Source organism: Melospiza melodia, chromosome Z, assembly GCF_035770615.1.
Source record: "Melospiza melodia melodia isolate bMelMel2 chromosome Z, bMelMel2.pri, whole genome shotgun sequence".
Classification (NCBI taxonomy): Eukaryota; Metazoa; Chordata; class Aves; order Passeriformes; family Passerellidae; genus Melospiza; species Melospiza melodia.
This window is the reverse complement of record NC_086226.1, coordinates 17,814,982-17,839,551: the sequence shown is the minus strand read 5'-3', so window position 1 is coordinate 17,839,551 and position 24,570 is coordinate 17,814,982. Positions and strand designations below refer to the sequence as shown.

The 24,570-nt window shown below is 37.9% G+C and overlaps 1 protein-coding gene across 6 annotated transcripts in view; it reads right to left on the bottom strand.

Annotated features, from left to right (window-relative positions):
• The window catches only part of ARB2A (ARB2 cotranscriptional regulator A), a 261,677-nt gene that overhangs the window by 98,939 nt on the left and 138,168 nt on the right, over positions 1-24,570 (bottom strand). For all 6 annotated transcript variants that reach the window (XM_063179805.1, XM_063179806.1, XM_063179808.1 and 3 more), the window contains one exon: positions 9,252-9,371. In XM_063179805.1, coding sequence (XP_063035875.1) covers positions 9,252-9,371 — 120 coding nt within the window. The remainder of the gene's footprint in view (positions 1-9,251; positions 9,372-24,570) is intronic.

Below are 24,570 nucleotides of genomic sequence, written 5' to 3'. Positions count from 1 at the left end.
GGAGAGATGCCAAATATGGCTTTATTTAATATCTTCATTAATTATCTGGAATTAATTAAATTTGCAGGTGACATTAAAGTGGGACAAACCACCAAGAGAAGTAAGGCATGAAAGAAATACAAAACAAGCTTCCAAAATTCACAGACCTGTAGCACAAAAGGGATTGTTATTACAATCCAGTTTGTCATCCTGCGCAACAAGGGCCACAACACAGCTAGATTTAATTAGGAAGACTGTGAGATAATATTGTTTGGGGGGGTGTTGGGAGGAAATAATCTACTACATTCACATTTAGTACATTTAGTATCACTGGGGAAAGCAAAATTGAGAGCACTAAAAGACTTTGAGAGATACATGAACATTAGCAGGTACTAAATTCAAAGAAACTTTAGAAAAAACAAATCTAGTACCACTTAGGTTGCATTGACCAAAATGCTGCATAGCAGAACAAAGATACTGAAGTTCAACCTGAACTAATGTTAACTGCACCTAGAATACTGAGTTCAATCCTCAGCATACTGTCAAAGAAATGCTGATCAATAGAACTGAATTCAGATAGGCATAAAAAATAAATTTAAAAAAATAGAGCAGCTAGTTACACAAGCTGAGCTACAAAAAACAAGAGGATGAAAATATGAGAACAATTGCTAAAGATCAAAAAACTTCTCATGCAGAAACCTAGATGTTCACTGTGTAATGTATGTATTTTTAAATGATGCAAAGAAGTTACAAAAATATAAAATTACTGAGACAAACTCTAGAAAAATTTCTGCAAAGAAATGCATAAAGTGCTGTTCCTTTGACCATCAAATCCCAAAGGCAACAAATATGTATTTCCAAGTAACTGGATTTTCTAGTAACCCTAACTTTCACTCATTTCCAGTTCTTTTTTATTTCATAATTAACAAGCCAACTTTGGTGTCAAATTAGAAACTTAATATGAACAGTTGAATGAGACAAAAAAGTAATGATAGGTGGTGCCAACAATTACTAGTCAGTATAAAATTCCAGGAAACATTGTCCTTTTCCTTTTGTAAAGAAGTGGGGAAGGGACATATGCACAGCTAGCTGCAGATCATGGCCTGAGCTGAATGAACATGAGATACCAGATTAGCAAATGACTAAGAGAAGCAAAACACAATGAGGCTGAGCATATTGTCTACAGCAAAGTAACAAGGAGTGATGAATATTCCAAACGTGTCTGTTCTGGAAGTGGTCAATGCTCAGTCTTTAACTGCTGCCATCCTCTACTATCATCCAGCAGCGAGGCTAGCAGGGCTTCAGATGAACTGAGGAAGGGAATGCCTATATGGCATTTACAGTAAACCACCAAAAAATTTAAAGGACACACAGCTATGATACTATGAGCTGTATTGCAATCGTTTATCATTCCTCTGCCTCTTCCCATTAAAGCATCCTTCCAGATTGCAAGCTCTTTAGGACAAGGCATTGCTATGTGATTCCTTCCTACTGCAACACAAACAGATAATGACAATAAATGCTAGCATGTGAACTAATGATGCCAGTGTATGCTTGTCAGTTTATTTATTTAGGCTGAGTGGCCTAAAATGTTTATCTGCTCTCTGTTAGAATGGGCAATATATGCATACAAATGCATATATGTGTACACACACACACTCACACACACTCTTTATATATCAGAAAACCCAAATGCGATCAAGAAGTTGTTTCCAGTACAGCAAACACTGACATGCATATTTCAGTATTTTTTTGCTCAATCCACCATTTAATTTCCTTATGGTTGCAAACTCTCACCACAAGATCTGCTATGCCTGCTGCTTTCTACCTCAAGCTTGTGCATTTCAAAAAGCACTAGCAAAGAAAGAGTCCACTCTTTCCAAAAACAAGTCTGCTCCCCAATTCCTGTTATTCAAGGTCAATGGGACAAACCTGGTTGTGTGTACAGATTAGGGAACGAGAGGTCGGAGAGCAGTGCTATGGAAAGGGACCTGGGTGTCCTGGTCAATGGCAAGCTGAACATGAGTCAGCAGTACCTTGGCAGCCGGCATTCAGCCATCCAGACGAGGGAGGGGATTGTCCCGCTCTGCTCTGTACTGGGGCAGCCTCACCTCAAGTGCTGGGGGCAGTTTTGGCACCACTATGTAAGAAAGATATAAAGCTATTAGAGATCATCCACAGTATGGTAATGACGACGATAAAGGGCCTTGAGGGGAAGCCATATGGGGAGTGTCTGAGATCACTTGGTCTGTTCTCCTGGAGGAGACTCAGGGGAAACCTCACTGTGGTCTTCAACATCCTCAGGAGGGGATGAGGAGGAACCTCTTCAATTTTATGACCAGTGACAGGATCTGAGCAAATGGCAGAAAGCTGAGGAAGGGGAGATTTGATTTGAGTATCAGGATCTCTTTGCATAGAGATTGGTTGGGCAATGGAATAGGCTCCCAGGGAAGTGGTCACAGCACCAAGCCTGACAGAACTCAAGAAGCGTAGGGATAACATTCTCAGGGACATGTTGTGATTCTTGGGGCATCCTATGCCAGGAGTTGGACTTGATGATCCTGATGTGTCCCTTCCATTTCGGCATATACTTTGATTCTATGATTCTAACTAAACAGGAAGGGAAAAAAAGTTGTTTGCCAACACTGGTATTAGAGGTTTGACCTGGTTTTGGTTAAAACTCAGCTATTCCAGGGGAGTGAGCCTCGAGTCAGAGTGGCATAGAGTCCAGACAAATTAATCCAAAAGTAGTCAAATTATTCATGGCTGAAAATATGCACCTGCATATGATGTCTTTCACAGGAACACAGACTCCTGGGTCACACCAAGAACCAAGAGTCTCAGCAAATTACTCACATAACTCTTGCCACGTGTGGATCATGACTGGCAGCAGCTTTGCCTCAGTCCTTTTCCCAAGCAAGACTTCCTAATCCAATGGTGAGAGACCTAACTCCACCCTAAATTTATTCATGACCAGTTTTAATCCATTTGTTCCTGTGCTGACATTGTTCTTTGGCTTATAAGGCTCTCCTTCCCTGCTGTTTATTCTCCTGATGTATTTGCTGAGTGCTACCAATCCTTCTAAGCTTTCCTTTACCAGGCTGAACAAGCCATGCTTTTAAGCTCAGTTTCTGCAGTAAATACAAAGCAGATGCTGAACCTTCTCTTTCTAGACATAGCTACCGAAGTTAACATAAGAGGACTAGCAATTAACATGGCTCTTTTTAAGGCTCATAAGCCTTAAAAGCATGTAGTATCTCTATGGCTTATGACAGCTAGGATCTGTCCATGCTGGCACCATGTCACAGCAGGTCTGAGGATCCTTCATTGTTTCTGGCAAAATATGCTTTCCATTGACTCAAGTGTATGAACACCTCTTCCCCATATCTTTTCCTTGACTTAATATTTACTTAATATTCCCCAATGTGTCAAATTACCTCAGATAAATCACAGCAGCAAGCTGGACAGCATTAATACTCCCCTTCTTGGGATAGAAAGAGCAAAAACATCACAGTATCATATCTGACTCTCGTTAAGTTACCTGGTCATTCACTTACAGCCAGTGGCAATGAAGCCAGTTGTCCAAGGGTTTCTCCAGCCCTGCTGTTCTCTGTTGATAAGGTCATTCTTTGTGCACAAATGCAGATGACTGACTAGTCAACACCTAACTGTCCTGGCATAGAACATAACTTTCTATTACTGCAGAAATTCTACTTCTGAATACTCCATCACTTAATGCCAGGATCCAATTTCAGGAGCACATAGTTAATTTATGTGCCCACATCAGTAACAGGAATACTAAAAAAAAATCAGCATCAAGGCTAGAGACCCTATTCCTGCCCAATCCTTTTTTATACAACTGACCACTGGTTCCTCCATTAGCTTCTCTTGTCCACCCTCATTTCTCATTTGATCTTTTTCAGATGAACAAGTACTTCTCCAAGAAGGAGAACAAAGGATAGTTGAAATAAATAACCAAACAGAATCAAGATATCATTTTTGCTTTCAGACTTGTTTTTCTGAATGTGAGCACTAAATTAGACCAGCTTCAAAAATATGCTATTGTAAGTGCCCAACACAGAAAAATCTAAGCCCTAAATCGGGTAGGGTTGAGTGAGATGACTTGTCTAAAGACTGGACATACAAGCCAAGTCCCCATAAACCTTCAAGACAGCATCCCACACTGCCCTCCCAACTGAAATTCAACATCTAAAGTGTCTTTTTTCCTTTTTTCTTTCTCCCCTCCCCCACAAATCTCACAAAGCTTTAAAGCACAGCGGTATTTTGCTTTTGTCTTCACAATAAGTATCCTGGTCACTGAGGTGTTTTCCTTCACAGCTCTCTACTTCCAGCTCTTTCCCATGCTTCCTACAGCCATCACAGATCTTATGTTATCTCTACCACACATCAGTAGACATATTTCGATTTAACATGTCATCCAGGGGAATTAAGAATTGCACGTTCACAGTACCCATCATCAATTTTCCAGGCAAACTGAATTAAAAAATAAGTAGATATATTTATATAAGAATTTATAAAAAGCCAAATATAACAAACCATTCAGTCTGAGACTTCAGGAAATTAAATTAATGAAAAACTAATGACAGGTTCACAGCCTAGCCATTAAGTTTCTTAGATTGCATTTTGCCTGTGCCAGAATAATGATGCAGCCTCAGAGACTCACAGGTAGCTCAGCAGGTGCCTGTCTATCATCATTATTTTGGCACCTATCACTGCCAGTCAGGGCCAGGCCCTTGCCATATTCAGCACAATACAGCAAAATGAAGTGGCAACATATTGCAGAGAGGATCTCAAAATGATGGACCAAGAATATTTCAAATTGCCAAAATTTGCAGATTTGACGGAATTAGAAGTCTACAGTACATACAGTAATTTGAACAGTGTGTTTTAAGAGCTCTCATTGTAAAAAAGCTTGCTAAAAGGACACCCTCTCCCCATTTCACCTACACCTTTGTGCAAATTATCAATACATACACCCAATATTTTAGCCAAAAGAACCATAATGAATAGTTTATACCTGCCGGAGACAACCTACCTTCTTTCTTCTAATTATTACATTCCTGTGTGTAGTTCGTATTTCCACAGCAGTATGAATGATGTAGGATGGAGATACTATTAATGATTCTCACAATTTTATCATTATTCCCATGATATTTGATATTTTTTTAAAAGATAGTGTTTAACTAATTGAAACAAAAAAAAGCTGTAACTCTAGTTATAAGATTATTAGGAAATAACTGAAAATGCAGGGGTCTCAGAAATATAGCAAGCAAACAGCAGAAGTGTTCTGCAAAGATTCTTCTGTGTGGGTCTTTCATGCAGGCAATGACAAGGAAAAACATTATTTTTAAAGCAAAATAATTGTAAACCCATAAAATTTGGCAAGAAAACTCAAAGGAGGCGTTGTACCAGAAACTTCTTATTTTCTGTAAACTAAATATAAAATTGACTCCATCAACTTGAAATTCTCACTTTCTGTTAAATTTCATAAAATTATTATAAGCTTGGAGTTGGGAAAGTTCCACAATTTACCATCAAGTAAAGCAAACTGATTCTCAAAATAAATCCTTGACTATACTATGCAAGGGATAACAGAATTAAGAAGCTGAGATATGTTCACGAATCATGGCTTGAGTTTTTCAAAATCAGTAATAAGCAATTAGCAAAACACAATGACCCAACAATTATTTTTAGTGCTGTGCATTCAAAAGTAATTTACGTGCAGATATTATCACATGCATGTTTTATTTCAAACCGCAATTACACAAAGTTTAATTTAGTAAATATTAAGATACATTCTAACATATGGCTTATGATTTACCATTTGTAATTCAACCTATAAACAACAGAACAATAAAACTTAGTACATTTATTGGTGAAACTTTATTTTCCACACATTTTAATCACTTTCAGTTATTCCCCTAGTAATCTATGACACAAGAAGGTACAGAAAATGCGTGCCTATGTTGCAGTAAAAGTTTTTGTGTATTTGAGTATGATATTGCAGACTCACCCTATTTGTCTTAATATCCTGCAATCACAGACATGAGAAAATGTAGATCAAAAAGCTGCAAAGATCAATAAAATTTTTACTTTAAGTGGCATGTATTTGAAAATTGCAGCCAAGCCTTACCTGTTTGTTTAATGAAGGATTTCCAAAAGTCAGCTTTATTTTCATGGTGAGAAGAGATTTGGAATGAAGAACAAAATTTGGACAACAAAGTTTTGTAAATAAAAATAATCCTCCTTTTATACCAATTTCATATGTGATGGTTGTATCTGCTCTCTTTCACTATGTGTTTCCCATCAAAGTGCATCCCAATCAAGGGACAAGGCAGAGCAGCACTGCCTTTCTTATCCTACCTCCCTCAGCAGCCTTAGACAAAGGAGCACCTGCATGGGTACTGCCTGTGGAAGGCTGAATATTGTTCTCTGCCTTTTCCTGGGAGAGCAGTAGCTGCTTCCACACAATGGTATGAACGTCTATGAACAAGACTTTGCCTAATAGAAGCTTTCATTGGGTTTTTCTGTTTAAGGCCAGAACATCCTGTTTTCATCAGGAGCCTTACACCACAATGAAGTGGCAAGCTGTAGCTGAAATGACTGCAAGCCATCATGAGAGACCTCACAGCACTGAACATGGAAAGTTGACTAAGAAGATATTAATTAAAACCACATTTATAAAAATATATTTTTGCTTGTTTTCTTTTTCCCTGCAGGCAAAATAAAATTCAGAGGGCTCAGGCAGAAACCTTCACTCGAAATTAAAGCCATATGCTTCACACTGCTCTCCTGTAAGAGGCACAAATGCAGAAGGAGCAGCTGTGCAACAGGTTTCCATAACAACTGTAACCTACAATTTCATGAATCAGTTAACCCAAAAACTTGCAAAGGAAGTGTAGAGGTGGTACAGTTGCTATATGGTGTAGCTGCTCTATCAACCTCATCATCACCCCCACATGAATCAGAGAAGAAAGTGAAGCGATTGAAAATTTATTTGTCATAAGACAGTAATTGCCCATCAGCTGCTCTGTTTCTTTTTGGAGCTCATTGCAATTACTAAATGCTGTATGGATATAAAGTTTAAGAGAAAGGAGATGATAACTAAATAAAACCTTACAAATGAATATTGTGATGAAATAGTTCAAGGTTTATTTCAATTATATGTTGTTCAGTGTATTAATTATTTAATCAAACTGCTTTTAGTAGTAGTCAAATATCAAACTACCTCTTTGATTTTTTAGAAAAACATTGAGTTGCATTAAAAATATATTTCAAGTCTAGTTTTGCGTGACAGATATGTGATGTGTCAATGGATATGTATTATATTCTTCCTCTCAGGCATGCATCTCCTGCAGAGACAGCAGACTACAGAAGCTGACCCTTACTGAGACCATCTTGTCTTTCTGACAAAGATACTTCTTAACTTCTTACTTACTGGTTGCTTCCTGCAATTGATAAAAATTTTTGCTCAGCTTGTGATAACTTCACAGGCCCTGAACACCCTGACCCTGGAAACCCCAAGGTCAGAAGTCAAGTCCTGCTCTGAAACATCAGTGTGCTTCATATTAAAGTAGAACAAAAGTGAAGAAATATCCACCAGTGTGACAAGAAAAACAGGGAAAATGGGAATGACACCTTGGTCATCTGTTACCCAGGCCACCTCAAGCCATTGTCTGAAATGGGATGGAAAAACTCTCCAAGCCTCCTTCAAGTCAGCACTCTGGAGAAAAGTCTCCAGTTGCCCTCTGCTTTGTGTCTCTGAGCATCTGGTGACCAAAACAATGTGGCTTTACAAAACCTACAGAAATTCTGCCAAATCTTTACTTTGGACCCACAAATCGCACCAGAATAACCTGGGCTGAAACACAAAGCAGGTGAAACACACAAATCAGGAAAGCCAAGACAGAACAATTGCTCCCTAACGTTCATGACATTTCAAGAGCAACAGGCACATGCAAGGCAACACATCTTTTGCCCATCGATGAGGTTACAGACAGAGTTATTCACCTTCAAGGTGAATATTCACTTCAAAATTTAGTTTTGAGACTATTCATTGAGAAGGTAATAAAACACATGTGAAAAATTATCAATTCTCAAATGATCTTCAGATAAGGAAAATGAACTGTTTCTCAAGTCTCAAACCTGTACACATCATGTGTATTTTGCACACACTCTTCCAGGACCTAAGAGACAATGAAAATGGCATCAATTTCAACAACAAAAAAGGGGGGTTTAGGAAAATCTCTAGTTCTTAAAATAATACCAGTGGCCATTGTCTGGATTGTTAATGCTACTTGGAGCAACGTAAGACTAAAACCAACATGCTCATGGCATGCTTTTTCTTAACAAAGTCACTCATCTCATGTTCAGGCAGGAAACACCTTAATCAACTTTCAGTTAGATTAAACGAATGTGTTGTAGACAAAAGATGTACATATATGTCTGCTGTTTCCTGTGTCTATAAAACCAGTTCTAACGCTCTGCAATTTAACTTTCCACAATAAACAGGACCCTTACTTTTCTGTAGTTTTCTTCAATAAAACATATCGGGATTACACTACTGTTTTAAAATCATATGAAGAGACTGTAGCTACACTGACAGAATGATACACAAGTTTAACAGGCAGCTTGGTATACCAGATGGGGTCGAGAGATCTGCCTTTAGAGAAAAGAGTGAAAAACTGACAAACTAGATGTTCAGCAGTTTCAGCACCAGATGTAGAACAGCTTTACACTGAGCAAAGTTTTTCCCACCTTATATTGCTACAGAGCCTAATAAATGGGAAAACAGAAGTCCTTCCAGCAAGTTCTCCAGATCTTTGTAGAAAAACTGCAAAAACTGAATAAAACTGCCATATTTCTCAGCACATTCTGTTCCAATCTATATACAAAAAGCTGCATTTGTGTCTGTGACTTTGCTTCCAAACTGTTCTTATATGTCCTTTGCCCCCAGGTCTTTCTGCCCCACATCAGAAACTGGTGCCTTTCAGCACATAGTCTGGACAAGAAAGAAGCAGCATGTTCTGTTTCCCCACAGTCTTTCAGGTTCATGCACACTTGGGACCTTACTATCTATCTCAAAACCAGAAAAGATACAGCGACCTTCTGGCTGCAAAGAAATCCTGACCAACCTGTACATGACCACTGGCATCTGTTTCTACCAAGCTACTTTTAATAAGATGATCACAAAGAATGTAGAAATCTGTGACAGTCTTGAGAAAAGACAGCAATAGAGAATTCACACTTACCAACTCTACAAAGGCAAGTCCACCATAACTGTGAGCAACAAAAAATACATTCTCTGCAGCTGACTGGGAAATAAAATGGTCCCAAACATAAATCGCATGTTCTTCAGGAGAGCCATTATCCTGCAGAAAGAAATAATGTTTGTGACAATTATCTTTTAAAAAATGGCAATTCTGTCTAAAAACGTGTTCCTATATGTTAGAATGTTTTGTTAAAATAAAGATTAAATGAATACACACTAGAGTATCAAAAAGAGAATTGATCCTTTTGTCTAAATAAAGGCAGTAAAACTGTTGCTTTCTGAGCATACTTTAGTAAGTATAACAAAATTATGCATCTGCAAAATTTTATGTAAATACCATGATGACAATTCTGCTAAACAGAGCCATTCATAGGAATTACAAGTCATAGCTTAGATTTTCATTCTTTTGACAGCTCTTTCATCAAATGTTTGTTCACTGAGGGTTTGTTTAAAGTACTTGTGCCTTAGATTGGTAAATAAAAACAGGTAAGAACAATATAAATACATAATTGTAGAATAATTTTGGTTGGTAAAGACCTGTAATTTCAATTTTTACTTTTTTTTTTTTTTTTTTTTCATACTATGAGGCACTGGAAACTTGAACTAAGATTAAAATTATGGTATTTGCAACTACTCTTTCAAACTTACTTTTTGTCACTGTAGACTATGAGACATGCTGCAAAGAAAACAACTCTTGACTGGTGGCAGCCATTACTTTGGAGTTTTTCGTAGCTAGGGGACCATGTTTTCTTACTATTGAATAAGATTTTGTCAAAGTCAGCCAGTGTAAGAGTCACAGAAGGCACTAGAGAGACACACATTGATTTTTGTGCAGTCTCATCAAAACTCACGGTTGTGTACCTGTATCCTTGAGGCTCTTGGAAAGAACTATACCCTTCTAGTTTTCCCCTTTTCTTGGGTTCTTGAGGTCATAACTACAAATTTGCTATAGTCTCAGGCAACAAGAATAAGATGCTCTGCTAGGCACCCTGTTCTGCCAGCATTTCACACACCCAGGATAACAATGTTGGCTCTTTCCAGACTCTTGAATGCCAGAAAGAGCTGATCAGTCAAGGTAATGTAATTTCCTAAAGTTTTCGTCCCTTTTCCCTTTGGTTGGTGCCAGCAACAACTTCATATCCTTAGCTCACTCTGACACAGACAAGAAAAGCCTGGTTTCCGTAGGAGAAAGAAAGCACAAACCAGTAAAAGCCACTGCTAATCAGAAGCTGCTAATTATACAGTGTGAATTATTGAAATTTATCAAGAATGTTGAGGTGATCTAGATCTCAATTCCATTCTGCAACTAGTTTTGGCGATTTAAGTTCTTGTGTTTAAAATCAGTGGGAAGAGACATACCTGAATAATGTGGTTGATCCTGGCTTTTATTTCTATTCTCATACCCTGTTTTCTAAGAGTTAGTAAGAGTGAGATGGCAACAAATATTTTATGGACCCCGACTCAAAGTTTTTAGAATAATGATTCTGCTTCAGCAGCAGTCATTTTAAGACAGAAAAATCTGAGTTTCTTCTTCTCCTGGACAGATTCTTCTCTTCATTGACTATGACAGAACGTAGTTTTAACTAATTCTGTATCACCTATTGTAAACTACCTCAGTATAGGAAAGGACTTATTTCAAAACAGTTTGTTGCTGTTTTAAAATTTGATTGTATAGATCTGCACAGAGAGTAAAGACTCCTCCCTTTGTGAGGAATGAGGGAAATTTTTTAGAAGAAATTATATAAACAAAATATGATTGACAAACCAGTTATTAAGATAAAGCTGAAGGACAACTTGAACAGGAGTTTCCTATCCAAAAGTGATATGCTCTATAATCTGTATGGAAAAAAAGTACATTAAAACACTAAGAAAGTTTCAGAATGACTGATTTATCTAAAAGATTTATCTTAGTTATGTACACAGGAGGTACTTATTTTTCAATAATAATGTTGGCATTTATACTTTTAACAGCAATTTTTGTATAGATGCTCAATGCTGTTTAAACAATCTGAGAAAAAGAGGACTTTTTTTCTGCATACTATAGCATTTTCAGGTTACTTTGGATTTATTATTTGAGACATTGCTAGTAAAAGCATACCATTTTAAGTTCCACAAGACTAAGACATCAGAAGCAAAAAATGGGCTGAGTTCAGAAGCAAAAAGCTTCTGAACTCAACCAAAAAAGCTTTCACCAATCAAAGCATAACCAGTGGTCTAGTAAACTAAATAAATAACTTTACAGCTTCACAGGCTAGTACAAAGATTCAACAGGATTCTATAAATGCAAAAAGAAATGAGCTAGAATGAGTTAAATATAGACTGTCACTTCCTTTATTACCAGTTTAAAAAAAAAAAAAAAACAAACCATAAAGTGTCAGGATAAACTGGGTTGCTGTACACTTTGCTAAAACCCTAAATAAGGTAAGAAAAGCACATTTGTGTAAGGAGTCTGGAGGAGTCCTAAATGCTTAGAAGAAAAGCCCTTTCTTCAGAGCATCTGCTCATTTTTCTCCCTTGTAACTAGCCTATATTACAAACACCTCAGACCTGGCTCCAGGTGTGTAAATGGAATAACCAGCTGAAGGAGCAGTACACAGCTGATCTCCTTAGGATTTCAAATTGCACTGGGTCTCTGAGGTTTAACCTCTACTGCCTGGCTTGGATTAAATTATAAAACAGGATGCTGCATTTTCAGCATGAAAGGTGACAGTCTCAGGCAGCTGTTCCTTTCTGTAATTTCACTGAAGCTAAACTGAATGCACTTATATAGAACATTGTTAAGTCATTTGATAGAGAGGGGGTCTTCCAGTCAGAGTTTACATAATTATCTACACAAGTGTACAGAAATTACACAAGTGTACAGAAATGAATGGACATTAGCCTGGAAAAATCACACTATATACCTCAAAAGGCACCTTAGGCTGAATGCATTCTCGTTTGTGAAACAGATTGAGCTGGAGACGTGCAGGAAAACTTGAACTTCGACTTCCCACTGTGAAAGCTGGTCACCTACAGCAGGTAACTCTATATCAAAATAAGTGGTCTGGTTCTTTGGAGCTGTCGGTCTCCATCCCTCTGAAAACCCTTCCTCTTGATCATTATATATACAATTAGACATGAATGTATGATGTGAAAAGGCCCTAGTGCAATGTTTATGCAATGCAAAGCAATCCAAACAAGGCTACTCCTGGGCCATCCATTGGGCAGAAACGTGGAGTGAATGAACTCATATTTTAGTCTGCCATTTTTTCCAGCATGGCTAGTGATAGGAGTTGAAAGGTATATAACATTTTAATAGTTGGAGCCATTAGGTATACAGAGATAAGCAGTATGCACACTGTGAATACAATATGACATTCTGTTGCATTCAAAAAACAGGTTAAATTTACCAATGTAATATCACAGTCATTAATTGTTAAATACCAGGTTGGAGTGATGTAGCAACTGAAGCCTTATCAACTATGCCAGATCCTAACACCTAGACATTGCAAGGTCTGCAGTTATGATGGACTACCTGAGTCGATAACACATGGAATTGTCTAAACAACATTTGCATATTTGTGTAATTATTTCCTAAGGTTAATTAGCTCCTGCAAAGCAGCTTGCCCTTTGAGACTGCTTACTGTGACAGGTTCACGTATTTTGTGTTTCAGTGCCAAATTTTACTTATTTCTTTGTTTTTTCCTTTTTTATTTTTTTCCCTCCGAAGTAGCCTGTTGCCAGAAAGTCATAGGCCTTGAGGCCTTGAATCTGGAGGCATTGAACCACTATTAGCTTTACTGAGGCAGAGCAGCTCCCCATCTTGAACTTCTAATACATCAAAATAAAAAAAAGTCACATAAAGAAAAAAAATAAAGACTACAAAATTAAGTTTTCAGATCTGGTAACCTTCTACTTTCAGGGATTTTTTAGATCAAGAAGTAGGAATCACATTTTTCTGAGACAAGGGAAAGCACGCAAATAGGGAAATACGCCATACAGCTTTTAAAGAATTTATTTGAAGGTGATTTCTCTAATTACCATTTATCACAGCAAAACAATTTCTCCTTCTAGCTTGATAAGCTACTACAAACAAGTATGGTACATGAATTAAATACGGGAGAACAGAACTGCGCACTGGCTGGGAGGTCAGAAGGATACAGAAGGCTCTGATCTCCTGTCCCTGGAGATGCTAGATCTTACCCACCAGTAATATCTTGACAGTTGTGCACAGCTTGTCCCATTGCCTCAAGGAGTCTTGAGGCAGGTAAACTTTTGCAATTCACCCCAAGCCTTCCAAAAAATCATGACACTTAAATTCATATAAGTATAAAAATATCCTGTTAAAACAGCACCTTTCATGAGTCCTAAATGATGCTTATCACCTGCTGCATTTTTCTCACTCATTCTGCAAGTATTTGCCTTACATGAGACAAAAACTTTTTCACTAGGGAGAACAAAATGAAACTATACGATGGGTTACTACCACCAGAGCAGCTCCAAAATTTCCATGCAGGACGTGGTCTAAGAGGCTTTTGTCATGGTTCAGGAATGTTACTCCCTAATTTAGTGATACCCCCAACCAAGACTAATCCAAACCAGACACTGCTCCTCCCACTGCTCTTCTGCTCTTTGTGTCTGGTGGGAGACACAAAAGACAGAGGTTATGGGTTGAAATAAGAAGAATTTACTGGAAACAGTAATGAAATAAGAAAAAAAACAGTAACAGTAACACTCAATAAGAAAGGTACAGAAAAAAGAGGGTGATTTACAGGCAAAAAATGCTCATGAGCCCAAGCTGACCCAGTGTGACCCACAAATGAACAAAATGGCAGACAGATCCTTTTCACTCATGCTCTTCTTCCTGACCACAAGCCATTCCCCTTCCTTCTGGGAAGCATTTCTGCCCTGACAGTGACAAGAGGTAATACAGAATAATAATCTAGACATGCCACATGGCTCCTGACTCCGTCCCCTCACAGTTACTGTGAAAAAATTAGCTGTCCTGGCTGAGAACCAGGATAGCTTCAAGGGCAATAAAGCTGAAACACAAGCAAAAAAACCAGCCAGTATGTGATTTTTCCCCCATAGCAAAGACAGTGGCTATGGCATTACAACCACAGAGGAGGATTAAAGAGAGGATATAAACTGAAAACAGGAAAGGAAGTATGCACTTCGTGTTAATATATTTCTGCAGCATGAGTACATGAAGATAAGACTTGAAAGTGTCTAGACCAGGACATTTAACCAGATTTTGACTTTAACTGAGAAATTCCAGTGTATTAGGAAGCATCCCATCTACCTGAAAATCTTTTTTACCTTTTCAATCACAGAGTTGAGAGAATTCTTGCACAGTTATTTGGGAAAGGTTCCCTACTACAATACAAGAGGTGATCCCAGGAGACAGCGGGGATCTTTTATTAACAGTAGGAATTGTATTTCTGCTTTACTTACTGACAAGAGGCAATGCTAATCTGTATGCTGCATAGATGGAGCTATGTAAAAATGAAGATGGGTTGGCCCTTTCACAATTCTTACATAACTGGGCTTTCAGGAAGCATGGCTTTCAGGAACCATGCCATAGCAGTATCTTCTGTACAGGGCCAATTGCAGCTGTGTGAAACCAGACAAAAGGATGCTGCAGAAACAAGCACCAAGACCATCTCAGCAGCAAAGCAGTTGTGAGCGGGGGAGATAGTGGAGGAAAAAGTGACAATGGAGGTAAATTATACCAAATCTTAAATCTGACATGTATCTGAAATTCAGTTTAGCAGGTCATGTAAAGAACACAGGAAAGCAAGGATGATGAAGACTGGGCAGTGAGTCAACCAAGTTATTTTAGTTGCTGTGTCCTGAGTGAGACAACTTAAGAGAAAATAAGAGAAGAGATGAAACCATAGACAGTTGATGCTCTGGCCTTGAAAGTCTGAATAGAGGACACATTTCTTTCCTCCCTTATGGGCTCTGTATGGATTTTACTTGCATACTTTGCCATATTAAAACCACAATATTCAGCAGGATTTGATCAGCTGTGCAGAGTGGGTTCATGGTCACCAGTGTCTGGTGTAGCTCTATGAAACACAGAACATTGTATCTGCATTGCTTCAATACTAAAATCATGTAAATGCATGAGTGATGTTATTTTATTCAGCATCTGTATTCAGAAATTACTTACTTATGACTTTAGCAGGGATTGAATCATGAATCTTCAGATGTAAAAATGCCATACTCTTGCACTTGCAGGAAGAAGGGGTGAAATAAAAAATTGTACTATCTTTTTAAGGGCACTTTCTGAGGTAGGGGCAAGATACATACTCCGGCAGCAGGCAGCAGCCAGTTTTGAGACAGACGGAGAGACCAGGTATCACAACAGCTAAGTCTGGTCATTTGTGGAGTTGCGGGATACAAATAGCACAGCCAAGGTTGTTACCTGGCACACGCCTTCAGAAAGCAATATGGGAAAGTGACTTGAAGTTTTTCTTTTTTTTTGTATTACAGATCTCAGTTTATTCCCAAACCTATTTGAGATGTCTCTGTTTCAATTTCTTCTACCTATTTTGTGAATTGGGCTGGTCATGGAAGTGCTCCCCATATTGCTTATGAAGACCCTTATGAAGTAACATTGTACGCACAGAGTCAGCAGCACAAAGGAAGACCAGAAATCTTACATTTTGCAATTAAATGTTCATGATACTGAGTTAAAGATAGTCTCACCACCAAAACTGCCAACAATTTATCAGGAAAGCTTGCAATCTCAACAGTCCTGCTAAAACAAGAAGTATTCCATGAAACATGCAACATTTGGCATATCAAATAGCCAAATAAAAGATGTAAATCAAAAATGCATTCGGTGGACTGATGCAAAATTTAAATTTCCTCCACCAGGCCAGAGGGGATGAAGAGTTGGTTTGGGATGAAGTGGTGATAATGTTGGGATGACATTCATGGCATGACAAAGCATTTTGCTATGGTACAACTCTTGAGATTATGCTTAAAATTACAAGTTTTAGCTAATGCAAGACTGATGTCTAACCATGGTTTTTATGCTTTGTGTTTGGGCTCCTCCCCAGGACTCCTGCTCTCCCTAGCTCCCACCACAATTACCACTGAAGATGACTTCGGATCCTGTCCCACTTTCCCCACTTCAAACGCAAACTGGGCTTTCCCTGGTGAGAGTGGTCAGGAAATAAAATTCAGACTTATGCTATATATATATATATATATGTGCAACAGAGCAAGCTTGGATCCTAACATGCTAGGGCTAGGGAAGCAGGAGGGAGTTACTTTTCTGCTTTATACTCCAGCTTTATGGCACACAAGAGAAAAAAAAAAAAAGGCAACTCCAAGACAGAGCATTTTCTCCAAAAGCATTTTTCCAGCTAAACCCTCAATCACTACAGTTCCAAACTAAAAACCTAAAGCAACTTCTGGATTAAAAAACCCCAAACCACTCTCATCTCCTGTTTCCAAGGCGCTCCAATCACCTCTGCCTTGTGAGAAACAACAGGCTCTTGACCACAGACCCTGCCCCCAAGCCTTCACTTAAAATATTTCAACAGTTCTGAAACCTGCTCAGCAATGCCCTGAAACCACAGAGCAACACAGTCAGTGCCCACAACTGCTCTCCAGAGAGGTGCCAGTGGTCTCAGCTGCATTACTGCCTCACTGGTTTAATACTATACTTCCTTTTTGGCAAATGTGGGACTTCATAGGAGGCCTTCAGAGCACCACCATGTCAGAAGCATGTAGATGTTACATGATATATGAGCATTTTTAGGAGGCTGGTGTTGCAGATGGAATTTCTTATATTTGCATTGGAACTGAGAGTTAAACAGGGTGAGTTTGGAATGGATCTGTGCAAAAATAAAGAAAGAAGCAAACGTTATCTATGTCCTTCACTCTGCAATGACTCAGCCTCTCTGCATGGCAAATACCTTCTGCTTCTCTGTTCAAATGCTCTCCTTACTTCTTCAGCTTTTTATTTGGAAATTCAAGTGGCTTTGTAACCTGAAAGGGTTTGCTGTTTACAAAGTAAATCCTGGATTTCAGGCTTAATTAAGTCTCAAATATTATTATATTGTCTTTAATAAAGGATCTGCTTGTCAGCCAGAGTAAGACAATTTTATCAGGCAGTTGTTCAAGTCTGGGTTTTCCCATTGTTACTTCTGTTGGAGTCTGGCAAGTCTTGCCATCACCACCCAACTGTCTTCTAGTAAAGTGCAGGAAAGAAGATCAAAACCAACAAAAAATCAGGCAAAATCAGTTATTCAGTGCTCTTAATTATGACCTTCACCAGTAAGTTAATTAAGAGAAAAACTTAAGTAGACACAAATATGATATTCGTCTTTTTTAGTTTGGGCACAGGAAAATTGCTGACTCACTGAGATGAAAAAGTTGCAGGAGAAAAAAATAAATAGGAGGAAGGAGGGTAATTAATCAGAGGAGGTTTTACTTAAGAAAAAAGCCAACTGCTTTCCCTTTTAGCTCTCTGAAAGACATCTTGATTTTTGTGTATTTTTTTACTTTTCCATATAACTTGCAGGGTTCCAGGTGGACTTACACATTCTAATTTAAGTAACAACTACAGCAGTTTGGCCAAAGATATTCCAATTGGTAAAAATACTCAAAGACTGCAAAGCTGCATTTCAGTACTGTTATGGATACCTACATTTTACATTTTTTATGTCTCATTTTACTTTTTTCTTTCCAAACTACTCAATCTCAGGGACTGAGATTCTGCCCACAATGTATTTCTGCCGAAAACATAATAGACCAAAACAAACAATGACTTTTGTATGATCAAATGATGGGAAGAAAAGAGTATTTCCTAAACAAACCATCAGATTGTATCTTCACAGATAACCTCCTTAGGAGCCATGTTTCTGGCAATTAAGAGATTAATTGTGAGAGCAAATAAATAAAAATGAATACAATACTTTTATAAAAAGAACTATCTTCATAAGACACAAAGAGATCATGCCAGTCATTTAACTGATTACATGCATTTTTCTCAACACTAAAAGCAATTCCTTTGGAAATGAATGCACCTGAAACATTCAAAAACTCCCAATGGAAGTCATGCAGAACTGTTATTTTTCTATTTCCTATAGTATTCAAAAGCCTATTTATTATCCTGTTCTTTCAATCTGTTTATATGCTGTAATGAGAAACAGATTTTTTTTTAAACCATGCCATTGCAAGAAAAATACCATTTTTGCCAAGGAAAATGCAGCTTTCCCCACCACAGGAAACAACGGATCTACACAAACTTCAACACATTTAAGTAAGGTAACAATTTAGTATTTTCATTAACAGCTATGGTTTCAGAACAAACCTCAACTGTAAAATCTCTGTTACAGAGTTTATATCTTTTGTGCGAATTAAATGAAATGGAATGGCTTTGCTCTGTACTGTTCTTCACTTCTCCATCTCTATTTATTACATTCAAGAGCAGTTATTTAAGTGAAAGAAAGATTTAACAGGCTCAAAGCTATTTTATTTCTCTTAATAAAGACTGCAAAGTGCTCAGTGCTTTAAGTAAACTGATATACTACTTAATGCACAGTTACAAAGATTTGGTTAAGTGCCTTAATATGTAGAGGACTATAGTTAATTGTATTTGAAGGAACTGTCATTAGCTTATAATTATCTAAAGACAAACACAATCTGAAATTCAGATTTGAATCTTCTGTTGTTTCTCATTTGAATAAACTGAAAAGTTGAATGTTTAGCTATTTAACCCTGAATTCTGCTTCCTCATTTTCCTGTGCAGATGCACCTCTGTTATTTTTGTTTCATAATAATGCACCCTAGGAAATGATCTTTCATCCCAACGAGTTGCTACACAACCTCAGAACTTGCCTGTCGTACCTCTGTCTTGAACTCCGTGATTCCCTCTTGTTGATTATTTCATTAAAACAGGCTCTTTTCCACACAGATTAGCAAGGCCATTCACATTGCAGTAGTGGTGCATCGCAGTCGTCGAAGATCATTAGATATTAGATCAACAGCAATTTTCTTCTAACACATTGCAATTTTTTTTAACAACTCAAAACATCCAATTACATAACAGACAGCTTGGCTGTATTTTAAATTAGCACAGATGCTAAAGCCAGGAAATGTAATTCTCAGGATATCAGAACAAAAGGTTCAAAGTAAAAAAGAATTCTTATAAACCATAAGATTATCAGGACTAGACTGTCACACTGTGACCTTCCTGGCGTCTAGCTAATCTGACAATATTTGGCAGAGCATTGTTTCAAATCAATAACTAATTAACGAAGTACAAAAGAAGTTGTACTGTTTTTGAGCCTCCTTGTTAAAAATGGCTTTTGGTTTCACATGGGCAGAAAGGTCACTTTTATGACATCTTCAGGAGTCTTTCAACACCTTGCCACTGTCAGATTAAATTACTTTTAGCAATTAATTGTCATAAATTAAAACAGAAGCACATTTGTTACAGCAGGTTGTCATAATGACATAGTGAGCAGTTGTTTTGATATGAATTTTTCCCACCGACCCTCTATCATATCTTAATTTTTTTGGTTGACCTAACTGGAAAATTGGAAGCAATCTTGTAACTCAGGTGGCATAGTCCAAACATTGGGTGTCTCATTGAGATTATAGACTGAACAAAAACAGAACAGAAATTCCAGGGATAGCTGAAGATCCTATGAATATGTATCTTATATAAAATATGTAATCTAAGTCTGTTTTGCTGTGTGGGATAAGAAAAACCCTCAAAAAATCATACGGATACCACTTTTGTTACTGTTACAAATAGGCCTTGATGCCACATTAATCCATTATTAGAAAACACCACTTGTCTGACATATTTTATGACAAAGATTAAGTGCATTGGAACACCTGCAGCCTTCCCTCATTCAAACCATTACTTAGTTTTGGAGACAAAGATCTTTATTGAGATTTAATGAAAAAAAATTCTGGTTTTTTTAGTTCCTTTTTTTTAACTCCTCTGTATGCCAATGTCCATCTTACAAATTAGTTCTCTGACATTTATCATCTTAAGCTTGAGTTTGCTAAAAAACATTACAGAGGATGAAAAAAGACAACAATTCTAACAGAAGTTCCCTGGGTAAACAGGAAAAAAGGACAGACTCCATTCTGTGTTGGAGAAGAAAGAGATTGTGCAGAAGAATGGATCTGGGTAACTGCAGGATCTGTCCTTATTGGCGTCAGCATTAATGCTGTAACCCCTGTAAGTCTCTGGGTGACCTGTCTCTAGTTCTGGTTGCCCTCTAGAAGCTGATTAACCAGATCTTCAGGCTAACTGAGATACTGGAAGAGCTAGCTCTGACAGTTCTTATAATGAGCAGCAGAGCACTGTTTAACAATCTACGTTGAACATATTTTTCTATTTTTGTTGTTAGCTCTATTACAGAAAATGTTTTTATACAAACATATTCTAAACCTTAAATCTTGTTAAGTAATAAAGATGAAAATGAGTGGTAAGAACTCACAGCTGCCAGGTACCAGGCATCTTAGAAATTCCTGTGATCATGTTCATTCTATCCGAGTGCAATGACCAAACACCCCAGCAGCATGGACTTGTTTGGAGGTCCAGCATTCCCACAAAACTGGACAAAAGTTTCATAAGTAATTTGTAACTCTTCATGAACATGGGCATAGGTGTCAGAAGCAATGTTTCTGTGCAGGGGCTTCAAGGCAACATGTAGTCAATGCACTGGCCTGTAGCTAAGCTTTGCTAGACAAAGTCTTCTAAGAAGCAGTTGTGTACAGGCTTAATTAAACCACTCTTTGCTAATGCTTTAATAAAGGATGGACTTCTTAATTCTGTCATGTCTATCCACTCCTAAACATGCACTTTGCAAATGCACATGTCACAGGGTGTTTTTAGTCTGAAACTCAAGAACTCCTTTATAGTTGAAAATGAAATCTTGTGGACTCAAATTAGCAAGGTAGACAAAATCCTGATGCAAATATAACAAAAGAGAGGGAGTAAGAAGGATGTGGGCACTTGTATCCTCCCCATTATTCCAGAATGGCCATGTTAATAACATCTGGACAACATCTGTGAAAAGACTCCTACTGCTGTTCTGGTTGAATGTCCTTCAGGCTAATTCAAGATAACAATCTGTCTTGAGGAAATTCTTGAGCTCTGAAGAAATCATGAATATCTGAATATTTGCTCAACACCCCAGTGTTAAAAATGCCAAGAAATATCAGTGCCTGTATGTAGGGGTTTATATCTTTCAATATGCATTTCTGTAGCAGTACATGTGCAAGATCACATTGTTTTAACTATGCTGATAGCTTGGTAAGCTTCTGGTCTAAATCACCTACCCCTCCTAGTGTGGATGGCCAACCACAACCTCAGTAGCACTAAATGTTCTGAGACAGTGAAATTTGCCTCTCTTCACAATGTCCACAAAGTCTACTCATAGATCAAATACTTCTTTGAGGGCTGAGTTGAAACTTCATAATGTCAAATCACTGAACTACAGCAGCTGGAGGGAACATGTGAGGGTCACCTAGTCTAAAACTATGCTCAGAGTGCTTTCTGCCAGGACTGGTCACAACTGCCATACCTCATACTTTCCAACAAAAGCAAGAAAGTGGGAGCTCCATAGTTCTAGTGTCGCCGAAGTGAAGACATGTACGTTGTGAAAGCTCCTCAAATCTTGATTTAAAGGGATTTGCACACACTCCAGAGAAGTGCTGAAGATGACTACAACACTTTGGACATGAAATAATTTCTGTTCCTTCCATGCCATAATATTACCTTTCCAAATTTGTATGCTCTGTGGACCCACAGTACAAGAGAGGCAGGGGTCTTCTTTTGCCATCTGTCTTTGATAGTCTAGCAAAGCTGAACTCTGCCTGGTCACTTTATCTTTTGAGCAGAAACAGCTTCTATTCATGGTGTTCTTAGAAAATGATGTCATGGTTATTTACCACCAGCGTAACAGAGTAACAATAATGTCTCAACTTCTGCTCCAGTGACAACACAGTTTGGCACCCACCAGAGAAAAATCAATTTATGCATCAGCCAAACTATAAGTCAGCTAGAGTAGCTCAAAATAGAAAGGGAAAGGAAATGGTAAAAGAACATAATGAACAGCAAACAGCAGAAAAAAGGTATTTAAGACAAGTGGTCTTAAATCAATCAAATGCTGTTATTTAAAGATGTATCACAGCCATAACTCATTTACTCACTTAAGGCAATGCATTCAGAGCCTGCATGCAGTCAGAGCAGCATGCAGCATCTGAAAGCTTGACATAACGCACTGAGGATAACTTCACACATGGTCTTCACTGATAATGGATTTAAAAGATAATCAACAGTCATTAAATGTAAGCCTACCTTTTCTTGGAACCAGTGCAAGGGACACATGATAAATAACAAAATCCTGTCATCAAATGTGTTTGTTCATTTTTCAAACACAAAAAGAGGAGTAGGTAGAGAAGTAGGGAGATGTGCTACAAACTGGAATGTGTGAAGGCAGTGATGCATTCAAGCCTAAGGCCACACCTGGAAATCTTTTGAAATTACTTAGGCAGCCTAAGCTTTGCTAAATTTCTTCATTACTTTATTTGATAAATTCAAAAGAATTCCTCAGCAAACTAGATCCCAAAGATATAAATATCTGTCATCTTAATGTCTACATGCAATTAAAGCTTCTCTTTTCCCAGTTTAAGAACAGAGTAGCTGTGACACAGTTAAGTGGTAATTGCCCACTTTTACAGGACATAGGCTGAACTGGCAAGATCCATGAAATTAGATTATTCAGTTACACAGCAGGTAGAAAAGACAGGAGATAGGAATGAAGGAACATCTGCAAGGAAACACCAGTCCAAAAGAACACACTGCAGATGCTTATGAAGTACCAGCTGTATTGCCTGAACTAAATAAATTTTAAATCCTTTGCTATATTATATAGCTGGATACTCTGATTAAATCTTTGCTTTTGGGAAAAAGAAAACTTTCCAGTCTCATGTATCCTACGTCTGTTATAGCCTGTGTTAAGTCAGAAGCCATCTTATGGAGTTCAGAGGATGCCAAACATGCAAGAATGTGAGTAGTTTTTGTGTGCTTTGCTGTAGGTAGTGCCTGTGTGCATACACTTGCACGTGCACTTGCATGACAGTTTTCTCATGCCATGTTTTTACTAGAAGTACCAGACAAGAAGATCTCAAAGTGCTGCTTAAGAGCCCAGAAAATCTTTGGTTTCCTCAACACATACAACTCTTGGTAATTCTAAATGCACATCAATCTCACTTAGTAGTTTCTCTCCAAGCAGTGCCATCTATTGGGAAAACAAATAAAAATTCAAGTTTTACTTGAAAATATACAAAATACACCTCACTGGATATCGACAAATTCATTCTTGCCAAGCACTGATCAAAAAAGACAGAGAAAAAGAATGAGAATCAACTGTTAAACAACAAAAGTGTAGAACAATGAGTCTGAACAGCATGCAGCCCATTCAGGGGAGAAAACCTGCTACCAACACCTCCAACCACAAAAGACAAAAGCATTTTTGATCAGTTTAGAGTCCACTTTTATCCAGAGAGATAGAGAAAAAAACAAGGATTCAGCTGAGAGAGCAATGGGAAAATTTCTCAAAATTTAGATGAATTAATGTCTGGAGATAATTGTAAAACAGACTAGAAATGAATTCTGCCTGGATACTATCAAAATGAAGTTAATTGATCTGAAGTTAGTAAAACATAATTCTGGGGGAGTGCTGATCTGATACGGAGTTCACTAAGACATAGCAAGAACAAAAGGACAAAATGGTCTTCTAAAGACTCCCAATAAAGCATATTTCTTGGCCTGCAGAGTGATGGCAGCAAACTAATTAAAAAGATCAACCTTGTTGTTCAAGATAAAAAGAATTCGAAATAACTTCACACAATATATAAATTCACAAAAAGTAAGCATTTTGGTTAGTAAAATCCTTAACTTGTAAAAATTTTAAAATTAAATTAATTAATTGCTATAATACTTAATTTTTCAAATTTCATCCACCTATGAATTGCAGGCTAGAACCAGCATTTCTTCCTGGGCAGTTTATTCTACATTATTCCACGCCGCTGTCTCCTCCACTATTTCTAGTCCCCCTGGCAGCTGTCACTGCTGCAGGCAGCCAAACAGCCTACACAGGATCCACTAGATTTAACTTAGTCCCATAAGCTAGAATTCTTTTCCCCCTTCATATTTTTTCCTGAATTTACACTTTGTTTTCTGTAGCAGATGAGGTGAAAAAATCCTTGAACTTACTGTGCATCCTGTACCCCAGCTCCCTGTCTGCTGACATTCAGTTCCTAGACTCCAT